Consider the following 15,660-nt stretch of genomic DNA (forward strand, 5'->3'; position numbering starts at 1 on the left):
CACCTGGTGTTTTCCATATATACATCATGTACGCGAGTGCATAAGGTGTCTAGCTTTGTATTTGGGATGGCTGGCATGTTTCTCAGTGTTGTCAGAAGTTGATTGTAAAGGCTTAGGCTGTTCTGAAAAGGTCACATCTGGCGTCACACATTATTGCAATAATGAAAAAACAGCAAAATCCTTATTACCATAGTTTTAATTTTATCAATGAGGCATTAAATAAATTTTTTCTGCAGCACTGTTATGTTCCAGTGGTGTTCATAAGAAGCCAAGTCTATAATGATATTCTTGCCTACTTCACAGGAAGCTCTCACTAAGCAACTGTTTTACTTACAGGAGAACCCTCCTGAAATACTGAGATAGAAACATTATGATGCACTTGTGGAACCTATGATAGACAGAGGCTGAACTGATTTATTTTACCATCAGTTCTGCATAATTGAGCTGTTTCAAGGTGCTGTGATTCTGCACAGGATTGGAATTAAAAAAATCCAATTAACACCTAAATCCCTCTCTATATTTTAAACTGCAGATAGGAATTTTACCACACTATTGAAAAATGCACCTTTTGGGGGTACTCTTGACAGCGCTTGGAGCTCTGCCACAGGAGTTATCTGCCTAAACGTGAAATTTCCAATTCTGAGTAAGGTGTAGGTAAATGACTTGGAAATCATTCAGGTGTGGGTTGTGGGCCAAGTTCAGCCTGAGCAGGGGGAGAAGGCTGCTAGAGCAGGTAACAGTCCAGAGTTTGGGAGACCAAGTTCAGCTCTTGGCCTTGCTGCAAGCTGCCTTCAAGTGGCTGTGTGGTGTACACCTTGGGCTCAGATATAGCAAGAGTCGCACCTCGGTGAGTGAAGAGGGCCTCCTATCTAGCTTTTACCATAGTTGGCAGATTAGCAGACACCAGCTGAAGCCTCAGTTGCTAGTGCTCTGAGCCCCTAAGCCTCAGCAGAACTGTGAAACTGCCACGTATGCAATGGAAAGCCTGTGGTATGAAACCCCTCTCACAGGTACCCACCCAGCAAGTGACTCAGCCTGTACATCTAGTGTTGGAAGATCCTTTAGACACGGAGTTCCCTAGCACAATGAACAGGCACCAACATCATCTCCTTTGTAGGACTAGCTTTTCATCGCTGAAACAGAGCTGAACATACAATTCATTCTCATAGGGCTGCTGGTAAATACAGATTTAAGGCATCAAAATGCTCAAATACTGTTGTAACAAAGTCCAAAAGACTGCCATGAGGAAAATGAACACACACAACATTTGCCTCTAAGGAAAATCATGTGTAACACATGGACACAGAACCATAGCAGATATATTCAGAAGATGGCTTGCGTTAACAGACTTTAGATCTACGTGACCCAGAGCTGGTGAAGCACTTTGTCAACACAGAAGCAGGTGTTGTCACACCAGGACACAACTACATCAAACATGTCAGAAAAATCCTCCAGCATGTAGTATCCTACAAATACCTAATGGACAGAAGTATTTGAGGTAACTAGTTAACCTCCCTCGAATACTTTGCATATTAGTCAATGGGTATTAGCCACTGGTCCTTCAAACCCATGCACCTGGAACTCCTGCTCAGCCCAGTACTGACCTTGTAGAGGCTGTAGGAGATAGCTATTTACTTACAACAGGACGGACCACTGGAAATCACGCTGCAGCACATCTTGGGAGTCCAGCAATGGCAGCAGAAGAGACTCACAAAAGGCATTCAAGGAAAAGGAAATCAGAGCACAGAACATGGTCCAAGCAGCTGTGAACAAATACTTGCTTTGATGATCTTAGAGCAGTCACTGGGAAATAAGAAAAAAGGTTTCAGCAGAGTCCACATGCTACTGAGCTTTCTAATAAAGCAGGATTAATTCTCCACATATTTTCTGAGAGGGAGAGTCCAAAACTGACAGCCTTGCTCACCCTTTGTTACTCAATTGTGTTAGACAAATTTTAAGTGATAGCTCAAAGCAATAAACAGTCAGGCTCTATATTCTTACCTGAAAGATGAGGACAGTAAAATAAGAGTAAGTGAGGTCTGGTCATCCCTGCTGAAAAAAGTGTTTTCTCTCCTCCCCTAGGGTATACAGGATGAACCAGGAATTAATGGTTCTATGCAAGAATGGGTTTGAGTTGTCTTTATTAGGTATTTGTGGTATACAAACAGATGACAGGCTATGATTTTTAGCAGCCTTCCTATATTAACACTGCTTTTGTTAGTGCAAGGTTCATCCATGCAGGAATCATTCTGCAGTGTACAAAGCAGTACTGTTCTTTCAGATGGAAGGTTTGTGGTTTTTTTTCAGTGGTTAAAAAGATTGCTGCCAGATATAATTTAAAGATTTCACAGAAATTATTTACTTATATTCTGTAAAGCAGTAGGCACAATGTGGATAATTAAAAACCAAAAATTCGATTGTAGCCCAGGATCTTTAATTAAGCCAGTATGTTAAAGCACACAAGACATCTCAAGTGCCTTTTAGGCAGGCTGAAGCACTACCAAGCTCGCTATGTAGTTTATGCTTACAATTTGGTAGTACAAATAAGATCTTCAATCTGGCCACTTCAGAAGAAACTCAAAGCTATCTTTAAGTTTACTCTAATATAAGAACATTTTTAGGAACAGCTCAGCTACTAGCTTGTTCATTTTAAGAGAATTTAGAAATCCGTATTAACAGTAGTGGAAGAACTTTCTTTGATTTTGTCGTTTCTCTCTGGACACCATTTCTTGGAAGATTTGGATGTCTCCTCCCGAGCTCCAGTATCATTTCCCCCAGCCAGCATTTTCAGAAGGAACTGAAACAAAAGATTAAGCATGTATGCATGATTAACAGACTCAAGCAACACTTACTGGAAAGAAACTGAAAAAAAAGGTAAAAACATGTAAAGGGAAAGAGTCAAAAAGCCAGTGCACACATTGCTCATAGCTGCAGCTGTTGTTTACAGTATTAAACCAAATGCTGTGAAATCCCTTATTGGGCCTTCAGAGAATTAAAAGCCTTTTTCATTCCCACACTTAACACAAATCGTTGTCTTCTGCACATGCTGCTGATGGCACCTTTGAAAGTGCCTCAGCCACATTAAGCTGAAAAGCTACATGAGTTACAATTGTACATCAAAATAACTGTTCACTTGCTGCTGACATAGCACTGAGTCCTGCTACAGGGTCCTTCAGGCTAAGCGATCCCAGCGATCCAGGCGATCCCAGCACCACTTTAAAGTTCCCCTGCTGAACTGAGTCCCTGGCTGCATTCTGAGGATGCTGTCTGTGAGTCCCTCCCCTCCAAAAGCTCCAGCACACAGGAGAGAGGGGAACCAGGAGGCCCTGATCTAGGTAGTTTTACAACCAGGACTTTGGGATGACACAGCAATAACGACAAGCACAATAAAATGGAGGCACAGACATTAACAGATTCTCGTGACTCACCTGAGGCTTTTGGTAGCCCTTTCTCTCCAGGAACTCCTTAAAGGTCTGTGTGCTGTGGAGCTGTGCAACTTCCATCTCCTAAATTAATTTCCAAAGTAGATTAAAAAACATTCAAAATTCATTTTTAAGTGTAGGTTCCACTATTCTAAATAAACTACAGTGTGCATCCCTCCAGCTGTTATAGCTAATCTAACCAATAAATATTTTATCTACCAAGAGCTATATCTTTGTTCTTTTGAAATAAATGAGGTTGCTTCATGAATTTGAAGTGGTTTTTAGTAAGTTATAACCTGTGATCCTGTAAACCAGATGTCCCATGCTACATAAAGCCATTTCCCCTCAGCACTTTTGCTGATGAAGGCAGCAAGAGTTACTCTATAATGCAGTAAATACACCTACCTTCAATGGTCGTTGAATTCCCAGGAGTACTGGACAAAATGAGGTGGTCACCCATTCAACCATAAAGTTGACCTTTAATTTTAGACAGTATTAACAAAACCATGACCTTTGTCTTGGTGTTCTTCTGACTCAGCTGTTCCCAAGCATCCTTTTTGCGAAAACTCCTTTGTCTTACAGACGGCATTTCTTCATAAGACAACAGTAGTGGCACTTGTCATCCAGCTCACCAGCCCCTTGCACAGGGCATGGTTTTAGTCATGTACAACTCAGCTTTACCTTTGGAAGGAGTGCCCTCTAGAGCATGAACAATGTCTTCCCTTTGTGCATGCAGCAAGAATGGAGATGGAATAGACTTTTTTTTTTTTAAACAGAGGAAACTAAACCTACATCTAGATAAATGTAGCAATTGGGAAAAAAAAAAAAAAAAAGCCTGTCTGCTCTTCCTACTCCTCCTATAACCTGAAAATCCCAAAGCAGAATGCTAGTAACCTTTATGTCCCATCTCTCCATAAAATATTTTGGGTAGGCAAACTACCGCAGCTGAATCCAGCTCCTTTGTAAAGGCAGGTATTTTGCTATTACAAAACAAAGATAAAAACACCCTCCATTGTTCTAGAATGCCAATTCATTGTCTTCTGCCATATGTGGCCAAAATGTATGCATGTGCATCAACTGTATTGAAGGAACTAGACCTAAAAAGAAAATCCTTCAACAAAATCCTGATCTGTGCTCATTCACCTTCTAGAGCTATTGCCCACATGTAGGTGCCATAAAGTTACAGCCTAATCATTCACATCAATGAGCCTGTTTGAACCACAGTTATCTCTGCTTGGATAATATGGTCTGTTCCACATTTGTTCCACATTATTCAGAGATGTTCCCATCATAACATAAGCTCTCTTGTAGCAATGTCACAAAAGAAAGCCATCAGTTTTACATTCATGGTACCTTTTTACTCAAATGATGCTTTGCATTCCTGAGGCTATTTATTGCTTTCTCCAGAGCTTCTAATGGTTTATTCACTATCTCTTTTCTCCATGTTTTGGGGTCAAGATACCACGCTCCGTATCGGATCTTCTCCCTTTTCAGTTGGTAAGGGACCTGCAAAAATACTAATGCAGTTTTGTTTCATCACACTGGCATTTTTCCCTTAAGCCACAGGTAGTAAAGACACTATCACTGTCCCAGAACCTGGATACCATCTCTGAAGAGTCTACCAGGTATAATCCCGTACCCTAAACTCTGTAATACAAATTTTGATGGCTGATGAGAAAACCTGACTAGCATTTTTTTTTTCTTTTTCCTCACAAAGGTAAACAGTATTACAAGCTGCTACTGGGAATCACTAGCCTCAAGTCACCTGGCCACTACTTTATTTAACTGATTTGTTTTATGGAAAACTTGGGAAGAAGGTCTGTGAGGTTTAGACTTTGGGAGTCAGAATAAGATAAATTCTTTTTCTATTTCAAAACAGAATTTCTGAACACGGTGACCAAACTAACTACAAGGTTAGAGAAATGGCAAGCTTTCAGTTTAAGACAAAATTGGTCCAATTTCAACCACTTACCTAAAATCCCCCAGCAGAGGCTTTCCCTCAGATCCTCCTCAAGTTTTTACCTCAGCTGCATATAGCCCTCGACTGTTAATAATGATTAAAAGAAAGTACAACAAGAGAAGAAGGTAACAGGAAACGTAGGGACTGGAAGATCATTGTACTATACTACAGTTTCCTCCAATTGTTTACACCTCCACCATGAGAAGATTAGGGGCTCCAAGTGTAACTAACACCTAACAAACTGCTTCTGAGGTGTATCGGGCATGGCCTGCTTAACTTGATCCAAGCTGTGTTTTTCCATTGATTTCACTGACTTTGGGTACAAGCAAAACTGCTGAGAATTCTCTACAGTTTGACCAGCAAAAAGACTGTATGGTCAAGGCCTTAAATAGTACTCTTAGTTCTCATTCTCCTATTTTACTTCCCTGCTGCTTGCAAAAAGTAACTGCTATTAAATAGCTCTTTTTTAACTACACTCGGAGCTCTTGAGATAAGCGTATAGAGAATTATCAGTACCTGTGAAAACAAAGCTCCGTCCTCAACTCCAGCAGTCTCCACCACAAGCCATCCCAAACACACTTTTGCAAAGACTTTTTGCTCAGTGAAATAACGAGGGGGAATGGTTTTAAACTAAACTTTAAACTAAACTTTAAACTAGATTAGATGTTAGGAGGAAATTCTTTACTCTGAGGGTGGTGAGGCACTGGAACAGGTTGCCCAGAGAAGCTGTGGATGCCCCATCCCTGGAGGTGTTCAAGGCTAGGTTGGATGAGACCCTGGACAACCTGATTTAGCAGGTAGCATCCCTACCCACGGCAGGGGGTTGCACCTGGATGATCTTTAATGTCCCTTCCAACCCAAACCATTCTATGATTATGATTCTATCAAATGTAAATGTGGGCTCTTTTACCTTAACTTGGCAGGGCAGGCAACCTAGATGATGAGAACTCCTGACAGCAAACTTGAGAGGTGAAATCTCCTGTTTTCCCGACTGGTCTGCTTGCCCATCATTGAGTTTCGCTGCACAGAAAGGTGTAAGGAGGCCGGCCTCCTTACTTTCACTGCTGGGGTGGAGCAAACTCTTAAGTGCATCTTCTTCAATACCGCAGTTCCCACCCTCCTGGCAAAACGAAATCAAAACAATCTCGGAGTGGCAGGGGGGAAATATTTTTTCCTTCCATGTATTTCCTTCCTGCCCCCATTCCTATCTATAAGTACAATTAAAACCAGGGTTAGTTTCAGCTTATCTGCACATACACTTGCTATTTGCATCACTGTGACGATGCAAGCACAAAGTCAGTCTGGAGCTAAGACATGAATTACTGTATCCATTTCAGATATATAGGGAAGTCTCCTAGGTGAGACAGTTAAATAGTAGCTTGAACAGAGATGGATCCCCTGGAAAATCTTTCTGAAGCAAGCTTACTTAACAGTATTTTTGTATGAAGATACTCATTCTTTGCTTTAAATTTCAAAGGACTGAGCCCTGGTAGGCATGACACAACAGAGCTGGGAGTCAGAAACAAGAAATCTTGTTTCTGACTTTGGGTCCTGTATTCACATACCCTGAGTCATATTTTTACTTTTCAAATCTAAAGACGTTTGCCCTGAACACAGTAATTAGGTTTTTAGAATGAAAGAGAACAGATGGTGGCAGTTTCGTTTTACTTACCAAAGACATAAGCCAGTCACAAAAATGCTTGGTTACTCGCTTTGTGTGTTCATCAAGTGGAGCTAAGTGACTCTGTGTGGCCTTTTTTCCTTCTTCTGTTACCTTCTTCTTCGAAAGCGAGGTACATGCTTTTTTGCCCAGAGACTCCTTACTGCTGCAGTATTAAAACAATAAAATGAGAAACGTCATTTGATTAGCTGCAGCAATAGCTGTAGACAACAGCCATATGCCTTTAAATCACAAATGGTGCAGTTTACCACCAGACATGACATGATTTTGGCCAGGAATAGTCTGGGCAACTTGATCTAGTTGTAAAGACCGGTTTGGCCACACCTGATATGTCTAGCAAGACAGTCAAGGTTTGGAAGCAAGACTTGGGAAATAATTTGCCATTTTCTAAATAGAAAACTCTTAAAAATGGAAGCGTACAGCTCTATATGGTGCCCATCAACATGCCTATATGTCATTACTAAAAGGGCCTGGGAAAGCATAAAATGAGACTGATTATATTTTTTCTCAACTGACTCAGGCTGTAAAAATTAACCAGCAGTGAGGCTGACTCCTTACAGTTTAACACCCAGAACTAATCCTGACTAGTCTGTGAACAGGTTGTGGGATATCAGTTTGTCATTACTATCACTGAGGAAGACAAAGGAACCTATCTCGATGGAAACCGCCCCCATGACAGATTTCGGGCAAAAGAGCTGGCTGAAGAGGAAAATTTTTAGAAAATGCTCATAGGAACACTGAATCTAAGACAGAAACAGCAAGCAAATTATTGTATGTTAAGTTCATCAACACTAGCTGAGAAGGCTCGCTATAGTGAGTTTGTCTTTGGTTCAAATTGTAAACGAGCCTGTTCATAGGCACCTGAGTTTCCTCTTCCCACACATCTGATTTCAGATAAGGAATATCCAGAGCCATTTGTATTGCTCTTCTCATCTTGTCCTGTACTCACTGTACTAGCTTCTTGCAACCCGTTACTTTCATTTGCTTGTCCTCCATGTGATCCTGCACCTCCTGAGGAGTTTGGGTCTCCCATTGATAGTCATTGTATCCAGCCTTACTCTTAAAAAGGATTTCAGGACCTAGGACACCAGCAACCTCTTTGAAGAGCTGCAAGCCAAGCAAAGGGAGAGTATCTGTTCAAAAAAAAACTCATTGGATGAATTGCTCTTGGGGGCTGTGTGAAGGACTGTGCAACATACAAGTCTCTGGAAGTTTTCTAGCAGTTAAGGCTGTTCACAGTGCAGAAGCTTCAAGTTAAGAGACTTTCCCCCCCCCCCCCCCCCCCTCAAAGTCTCTAAAGTATTAATTGCAACTCAGGCTGCTTGCCAAACCTCTGAATCATGCTGAATTTCTGGTCTCGGCCATCTCCTATGGCAATCTGCTGTACTACATATAAGATTTTATTTCAGCAGATTTTAAGTTTCTTCCCTTCAGGACAACCCCGTGTTTCATGTTCCATTCCCCCGGTAATAGCAGCCAGGGATCAGGGAGAGCTCTGCTGTTGCATAATCTTACAGAACAGAGACCCAATTCCCTTTTCCGAACTCTAAGGTTTCTCTCAATCAATCCATCCTTCAACATCTTACCGCATCCAAGCTTAGGGTAGTATAAACCCCTGGAGCAGCCTAAACAGCAATACAGACAAAGGTGCTTGATACCCAGTGTCCCCTTGTACTGTAGTATGAAGTCTGCCCTTTCCAACACAGTCTCCCAGCTCTCCCCTGTTCCTTTTGTGAAGTGAAAAGACCAATTCTGCCACTGTGTTTGGTCACAGTCCTCTGTTTACAATATCCAAATAACCAAGTTCTGAAAACTCCGAGACAGACAAGAGAACTATCTGCTACCTTTTGCTTGCATGAAGGAGAGAAATTTGAAGAACCAGAGGCTGGGAGAAGAGATAAGCTTCTGTAAACAGGCTGAAAAATAAAGGTAATGAGATTATACCCAAATATCTTGAGCACAGATAATTTTTCAATTTTGATTAGACTTGCTTCCTGCCCCATAGCATCCATTTGTGTCAGTGCCTGGTGATAGCCTAACAGATAAGGTATTCTGTAATCTGTGAAGGCAGGCACTCAATTTCTCAGCCTGTTTATAATAGTGTTCTGCGAATTACTTGCTGACAATCTGGACCTACTGTCTAAATCTAAGCTACCTTTGATATCACTCGCTTTGTTTTTACCATGGAAAGAAAGAGGTGGTGGATTTATCTAATTTTGTTGTTGTTAATTGAAAATAGTCATCAATTAGATTAGTTTCCCGTTTCAATTTTCTGAAGAATCTGTATAACCAGGGTTACAAAAATCATTATCTTTGGGGAGCTACTTTTTTCCAAATGTGGGCAGAGCACTGTGGGATGCTGTTTCAGGCAGTGCTCTATCTGTGCAACGTAATCCCTCCTGGCTTGCTGCAGAGGGCTGAGCTTGGAAAGATAAATCTGTGTTTTGGTGCGCTTCTTGCTTTTCTTCCCTGGAGCTGTGTATGAAGAGTTCCCTGTGCTGTTTTTCACGATAATTGAGACGGACGCTTTTTACCATACACAATCATGTTATCAGATGAAGGGGGAAAGCCATCTCGGAAGTCATCTAGGCCTTTTCTCAGGAATATCCAGCGCTGGCCATTAAGGGAGTCTGAGAACCGCAGTCTGCTTTCTCGGAAGTTGTTGTAAGACATTTCTCCTTTCTGTAAGCAAATTGCATTTGCTTACAAAGAATCCAGCTTACAAAGGCTGGGTTCTAATGAAATAGACAGGAGTACACTGAAAGTAAAAAGGGATATTCTGCTCCAAGCATGCTTATCCATACTAGCCATCTTTTTGTTACTATTCAGTTTTGGAAAAAAGCCTATAAAACACTGACTTATTCTGTGTGACTGAACAACTGTCAAACATCAGAGTTGCCCACTCACAGAAATTTCTGGCATTTCAGAAATTTATTTTTAAATAAAAAAAGTCATGATGTTATAGAGCTTGCTTCAACGCCATCAACATCAAAATATTTTAAAGCTTAGTTTTGACTGTTCCCACCATTACACTGTAAATTGTGTTATACCATGTATGTAGTCAGAAACGTAGTCAAAATAAGGTTTTGATAAAACTGTCATGATTCAGACATGATCCAGGACAGCATTTTCTGACAGCAGATCCTTCCATCACGTATTTGTAGCCAAATGTCCAGTAAAGAATGCCCTTATTCTTATTCTGCCTCATTTCAGATCACTAACTTTTCCAACTTTCATCCATTCCACATGAAATCTCTCATTGGTGGCCTACTAAATGAATATTTTGAGCAAAACAGTTTTGGCAGTTTCAGAGAGGTAGAAGTTGGTGGCTAAACCAATCCACATTTTCAAGTGCCCAACCTGCAGTTTCCGAGGAGGTTCGGGTTGTTGCAGGAGGGGAATCATGCCAGCACTGAACAAGCAAACTGGATTGGGAGTCCCCGACTGTTTGCTACAAGGGTCAGAAGCTGCATTAGCTGCCAGGTAGCAGCAATTCACTTCTTCAAATACTTTTTGAACTTTACAAGCACAGTAACAAGGTGATTCAGCATTATGAAACATTTTAATCCTTTTTGATCAGGGATTAAATTGAGGACAATAAAGTAGTGACATAATATTTACTATCTGTCTTCACAAGAAAAGCATTGTCTGCACTATGGTAAAGACTGCTCCAAAGCAAATGGAATAAAACAAGATAAGCATCACTAAACCTCCAGCATTCTGCATGTACCAGGTATTGATACAAGTGTTGATGCTACTTCAGTTTCACTATGTCACACTAAATACATCCTCATTATGCTTTGCTCTTGGTTTCACTTATTCTTTGGATGCTAGCAGGGCATTTTTTTTTCTCTGCCAAATCATTCAGCAGCTGAGAAGGATGTCTATTTACAGCAAATATTCAAGTGCCACCACAAAGCCATGCACAAGCTAGTTTGGATGCTTCTAGTGATACAAAGCCAGATCCAAATGTTTTCAGCTGTACTGCACAGATGAGCAGTTTTCACAGTTGCTCCAGGTCAAAGTGCTAAACAGAGCCTCCAAATGCTGCCAGAGAAAATGCCACCCCAGCCACCTCCACAGGAGCAGTCAGGCCAAAGAAGGTCATTGCACTCCTACTTCACTTTCTTCCAGCAGCTGTAGAGTTGAGATATGGAGACCACACTGGATTTCTAAGACAAAATAATCTATTCCTTCAGCCCAGCCTGCCCATATTTTGATGGGCTGTAATTCACTCTTGGCTTGCCTTCATGTCTACAAAAATCTTCTTCCACCTAGATTTCATGTTTTAAACCGTACATGGTGCTACCAGGTCAAACTGCTCATTGTACTCATGTGGTTAGTTTCATGCTTACCTGTATTGGCTTGCTTCAATGATTGTGTCAGTAGCAAATGACCAACTATTTAAATGGCTATTTTCAGTGCCTTAGCAATACTGTCCTTGCTTGCTAAAGCATAACAGTACAGAACACCATAAAAAATTTGCTTCAGAGATAATCAGTGCTATTCACTTGGGATAGCAAATGCCTCTAGACAAAGAAACCCCTGAGTAACTCTGTTACTCTGAACAAAATGTGTTCTAAGAAAGTACCATTAAGTATTACAAGAACTGTAAAGAGAAAAGCACATACCTGGCATTTTACAGCTCTGACTGTGAAGATACCCTAGGCAAAAACGGCAACTTCCTCTGCAATACAAGGTGTAAAGTAGGCTAATTCAACATCACTCTGCAAGGAAATCTCCAGAAAATCTTAAAAACCTACAGGAAAACATGCAAAAGTTAAGACTTCTGTAGTATTACATCAGATGAGGCACTAGTTTCAAGCCCCTGCTGGCGTAATACCCTAGGCATGTTTCAAGATGGTTGTTGGGGAAACCAGATCCACGACTGTCTGCCTACAACAAAGGTTTTTTTCACAGAGAGATATACAGAGAGCTCCTAGGGACTTTAGAGGAAAAACTTGAATTAAAGCAAAATTGTGTTTTGTCACAACATATATCTTGATCTTTTTAACACCAGCACTTATTCAAGAAGGGAACAGTCAAAAGTCTTTACTGCTGATGAAACATGATACAATACACTGTTCAGTGTGCCTTCACTTAAGTGTTCATTAACATTGTTCTTCAAGAAAAACATAAGCAAACGTGGGCCAAGTGTGTCACTTAACGTCTTGTGCTTTTGAGTAAAGACACAGATTATACATCTTGTTTCCCAGAAAATTCTGCTGAAATATCTAGAGACACTTTCAAGACATGCACAGAATCAAGCCTGGCCAATGTCATTAAACATAGCTCACCCTTCAGACTCACCTTTGCCTGTAAGGTTGGATAATGACAGAGAGAGGATCAGTAAAAATCAAAGTCCAACTGCACAGTGAGCAGGTGCTCCTGCTGCTGCTCTCAAGGTTGTACTCACTTTCAGCCAGCGTCCCTTTAATCTACAAAAAAAAAATCAGAAGCCAAGTGAAAACATCCTCCCAGCTGTGCACCCAAATCATGACAAAGCCCCATTCCACAACACTGCCATCTCTCTCACAGCCATACTTAGCTCCTGGCCAAGTGGTATTTAGCTGGATTATTCTTCCACCCAGCAGTAGTGAAGGGGCAGTATTGGGGCAGGAAGAACTTGGAAGCTCCTGTCAGGGAAGCACGCAACACATTTAGCTGCCTTTGCAAATATTGTGTGAGAGGTTTTGGCTCTTGCTACTGGAACAATGCATTTACATCTTTCTTCATTTTCTAGTTTGAGACAATAACAGGAAAAAAATCTGTGCTGGATCCATGTCTTTAAGATACTGCTAGGATATCTTTTAAAATGCAGACACATGCTGTATGAGGAGACAGTAAAACAGTAACATGATATTAATTAATGGACTAAGAAATGTTTTCTCAAGCAGACCTCTGTTTCTGGAGCGCTCACTCAATATTAAAGCCAGACTATCAGTTTGGTTTGAATATGAACAACAGTAGCTTGTCCTGCTATGCTATAGATCACTTTCAACGTATTTGTTAAAGTTTGGTTTTAGCTACCGTGTTGGTACAGTTTCCCTTCAGCAACAAATCCTATTTCTTTGTCTGTACTTAATGTTACTAAGCCTCCTTTTCACTCTGCACCAATGGTCTATTATAATAATGGGCTAATACTAGCTGAATGTGTATCCCAAAGTGACTGAACCCCACTGAAGAAAACATCTGGCACATTTTGTCTAGCAAATGTCTGATGTAACTACCTATGCATGCAACATACATCTCTCCTTTATGGATACAGGTACCACTAGTATGGCTTTCGAAGGCTTTATCTATAGCCTGATGCTCTAAGTTCACTAGTTTATTTTAGCAGGTGTATTGTAATCACAGATGACCAAAGTGGAGGTACTGCAAAACAGAATTCCTAAATTGACTCTCCCTCTATTAAAAAGTCCAATATAATTTTTATGTTACTCCTGTCATCTTACAAGGACTTTGCTTCTCTCCTGTCCATCCATCAGGTGAAGAGTAGAAACTTTTTTGGAAGCATATGGTACAGCTGAGAAGTAGAGTCCTTGGGAAGCACAGCCTGACCAACTGCAGTTTCAAGACAATGAACTGTGATTAGTACAAACTCATTTGTGGCTGCTGTTCTCAACTAAAAAAAAAAAGACAAACCCAAGACCAGGAAGACAAGGTCCCTGCAAGAACTGAACACCATAAATTTAAATATAATTGAAATATAATACCAAAGGTACTATAGTATTTTGTTTAAGTGAAACCTCCCAGATTTTCAATGAACACTACTTAAACCCTACAAATCCTATGGGATATGAAAATTTGTGGACTGACTACAGCAAGGACAGCAATGTTTTTCTACTTTGCCAGTTGTTGCAGCCCAGTACAGAAATGTTTTTTATACAGCATTGAAAACAAGCATTTCTTACATAGTTGAGTACTGACCTAAATAACCCACTAAAAGAGAAGAATCTAGGTCTGGGCAAAACAGAGCTAAAAGCTACTCATCCACACATGCTCTGCAGAGAAATGAAAAAATGTATTTTCAAAAACAGAAAAAGTCTCCACCTTGTAGAAAACAGATAGCAATGAAGATTTTAGCTCATAGTGCTCAAATGAAAAAACTATAGAGCTTAGAAGTACAGATGGTTTAGAAAGTATAACACAGAACAAAGATAACATAAATAGTTCTCCCTCTAACGATAGCAAATAGTTTACAGAGCAGAACTTTCCAAGTAACAATTAAGTAAAGTAAATATACTTTACATTACACATATAACGATCTCCCTAACCACCTCCTGAAAGATACTGAAAATAAAATTATTTCCTTCCTCAAACAAAAAAACCTTTTTCTCCTAGAAAAAAAAAACTAGCAAAACTGATGAGGGTTTTTGCATGTGAATTTAATAATTCCTGCCTTGATTAGGTCATGAAAATCAGACCAATCAGCATGCAGGAGGGAAAGGGCTTGGATTATAAATACTCTCACTGTTGGCTTTGCTTTGTATGTGTTTTTTTTTTTTTGTTGTTGTCGTTGTTGTCTTGGAGTAGTAGTAGTAAGGAGTGGTCTTTTATTTTTCATTTAAAATTTGCATTTTTTTTTAATATTTATATTCTTAACTGCTATGTAAGGTAAATATCTAGAATAGTTTTCATTTTATTTTTGTTATTATGAAAATCCTCAGTATAATAATAAAGTTCTCTGTGAACATAATCTTAAAATTTTAAGAAAAAATATCAACAAGCTGTTGCTTTGTTAAAGATGTTGCAATTATGCATTAACTCTTTGTCTTTACAAGAGTATGCAGTTAATGTAAGAAACAAGATTTTTCTTGCATAGAAATCATTTTTTGTATAAACAACAATTTCTTAAATGCATTATTGTATTTGTTAGGTGAATATACTATTCTTAAGCTAATAACTTCTGTTGCTTTTCAGCATTTTGAGCTCTTTATGGATACATTTTTCTTGATATAACACTATTGCTTGAAAAATACTGGAAAAAAAAACCACAGTGATTTTTCAGAGCTTGTTCTGTGAATGCTGAGAGTGTAAGTAAAGCACTGTCTTGATTGGGTTGCTTCTAACACTTGCAGAAGGCGCTATGTTTTACTCAACTATTTCTCTCATCCCTGACCACGTTAGACTAAATCTTCCTGACTTTCTAGTTACTAGCCTCTAGAATAGCTATGTAACTTCACTTTGTTTTTGAGGACTCTATATCCTTAACGAGCTATGGATTAAAAGTATTGAGACTAAAATGTGTAAGCAAATGTGCAGGATAAAATAATCCCTAGCACATTCATTTCAGTACAATGCTATCTTAACTCACAAAGATGCCTGAACCTGAAAGCTAAACATGTCAAGGTATAATCAAGCTAATTACAAAATAGTAAAATAAAGATAAGCTTCATTTTTGAAATATAATTGCATTTAGTAACTTCTGAATAACAAGCAGCTTGGTTTCTCCCAAAAGCTGATAACAGATCACATGTGGATTATATTCTTATTTCTACACTCACACAGACCTTGTGGATGCAGATAAGTTTCTTGACAGCTGGGTAAGCATAAAGGAAGAACACATTGCTTATGCTCTAGTCAGCATGCTAGAG

General features: G+C 39.8%; 1 protein-coding gene and 1 long non-coding RNA gene across 2 annotated transcripts; both read right to left on the reverse strand.

Moving 5' to 3' along the window:
* Nucleotides 1–12: 12 nt before the first annotated feature.
* Nucleotides 13–8,323, reverse strand: FAM47E (family with sequence similarity 47 member E). The gene is made up of 6 exons (XM_040555531.1): nt 8,013–8,323; nt 7,055–7,216; nt 6,293–6,502; nt 4,776–4,928; nt 3,429–3,506; nt 13–2,797 (listed from the first exon to the last, which is right to left on the reverse strand). The coding sequence occupies exons 1-6, from the start codon at nt 8,094–8,096 to the stop codon at nt 2,660–2,662; spliced, it is 825 nt and encodes a 274-aa protein (XP_040411465.1). The 5' UTR covers nt 8,097–8,323; the 3' UTR covers nt 13–2,659.
* Nucleotides 8,324–8,348: 25 nt separating this feature from the next.
* On the reverse strand, nt 8,349–14,400 carry LOC121069392. Its single transcript, XR_005819395.1, has 6 exons — nt 14,310–14,400; nt 13,519–13,627; nt 13,294–13,438; nt 12,374–12,501; nt 11,695–11,822; nt 8,349–9,745 (listed from the first exon to the last, which is right to left on the reverse strand). It is a non-coding gene; the product is annotated as an uncharacterized LOC121069392 (long non-coding RNA).
* Nucleotides 14,401–15,660: the final 1,260 nt, after the last annotated feature.

This window comes from Cygnus olor, chromosome 4 (genome assembly GCF_009769625.2).
Source record: "Cygnus olor isolate bCygOlo1 chromosome 4, bCygOlo1.pri.v2, whole genome shotgun sequence".
Taxonomy (NCBI): Eukaryota; Metazoa; Chordata; class Aves; order Anseriformes; family Anatidae; genus Cygnus; species Cygnus olor.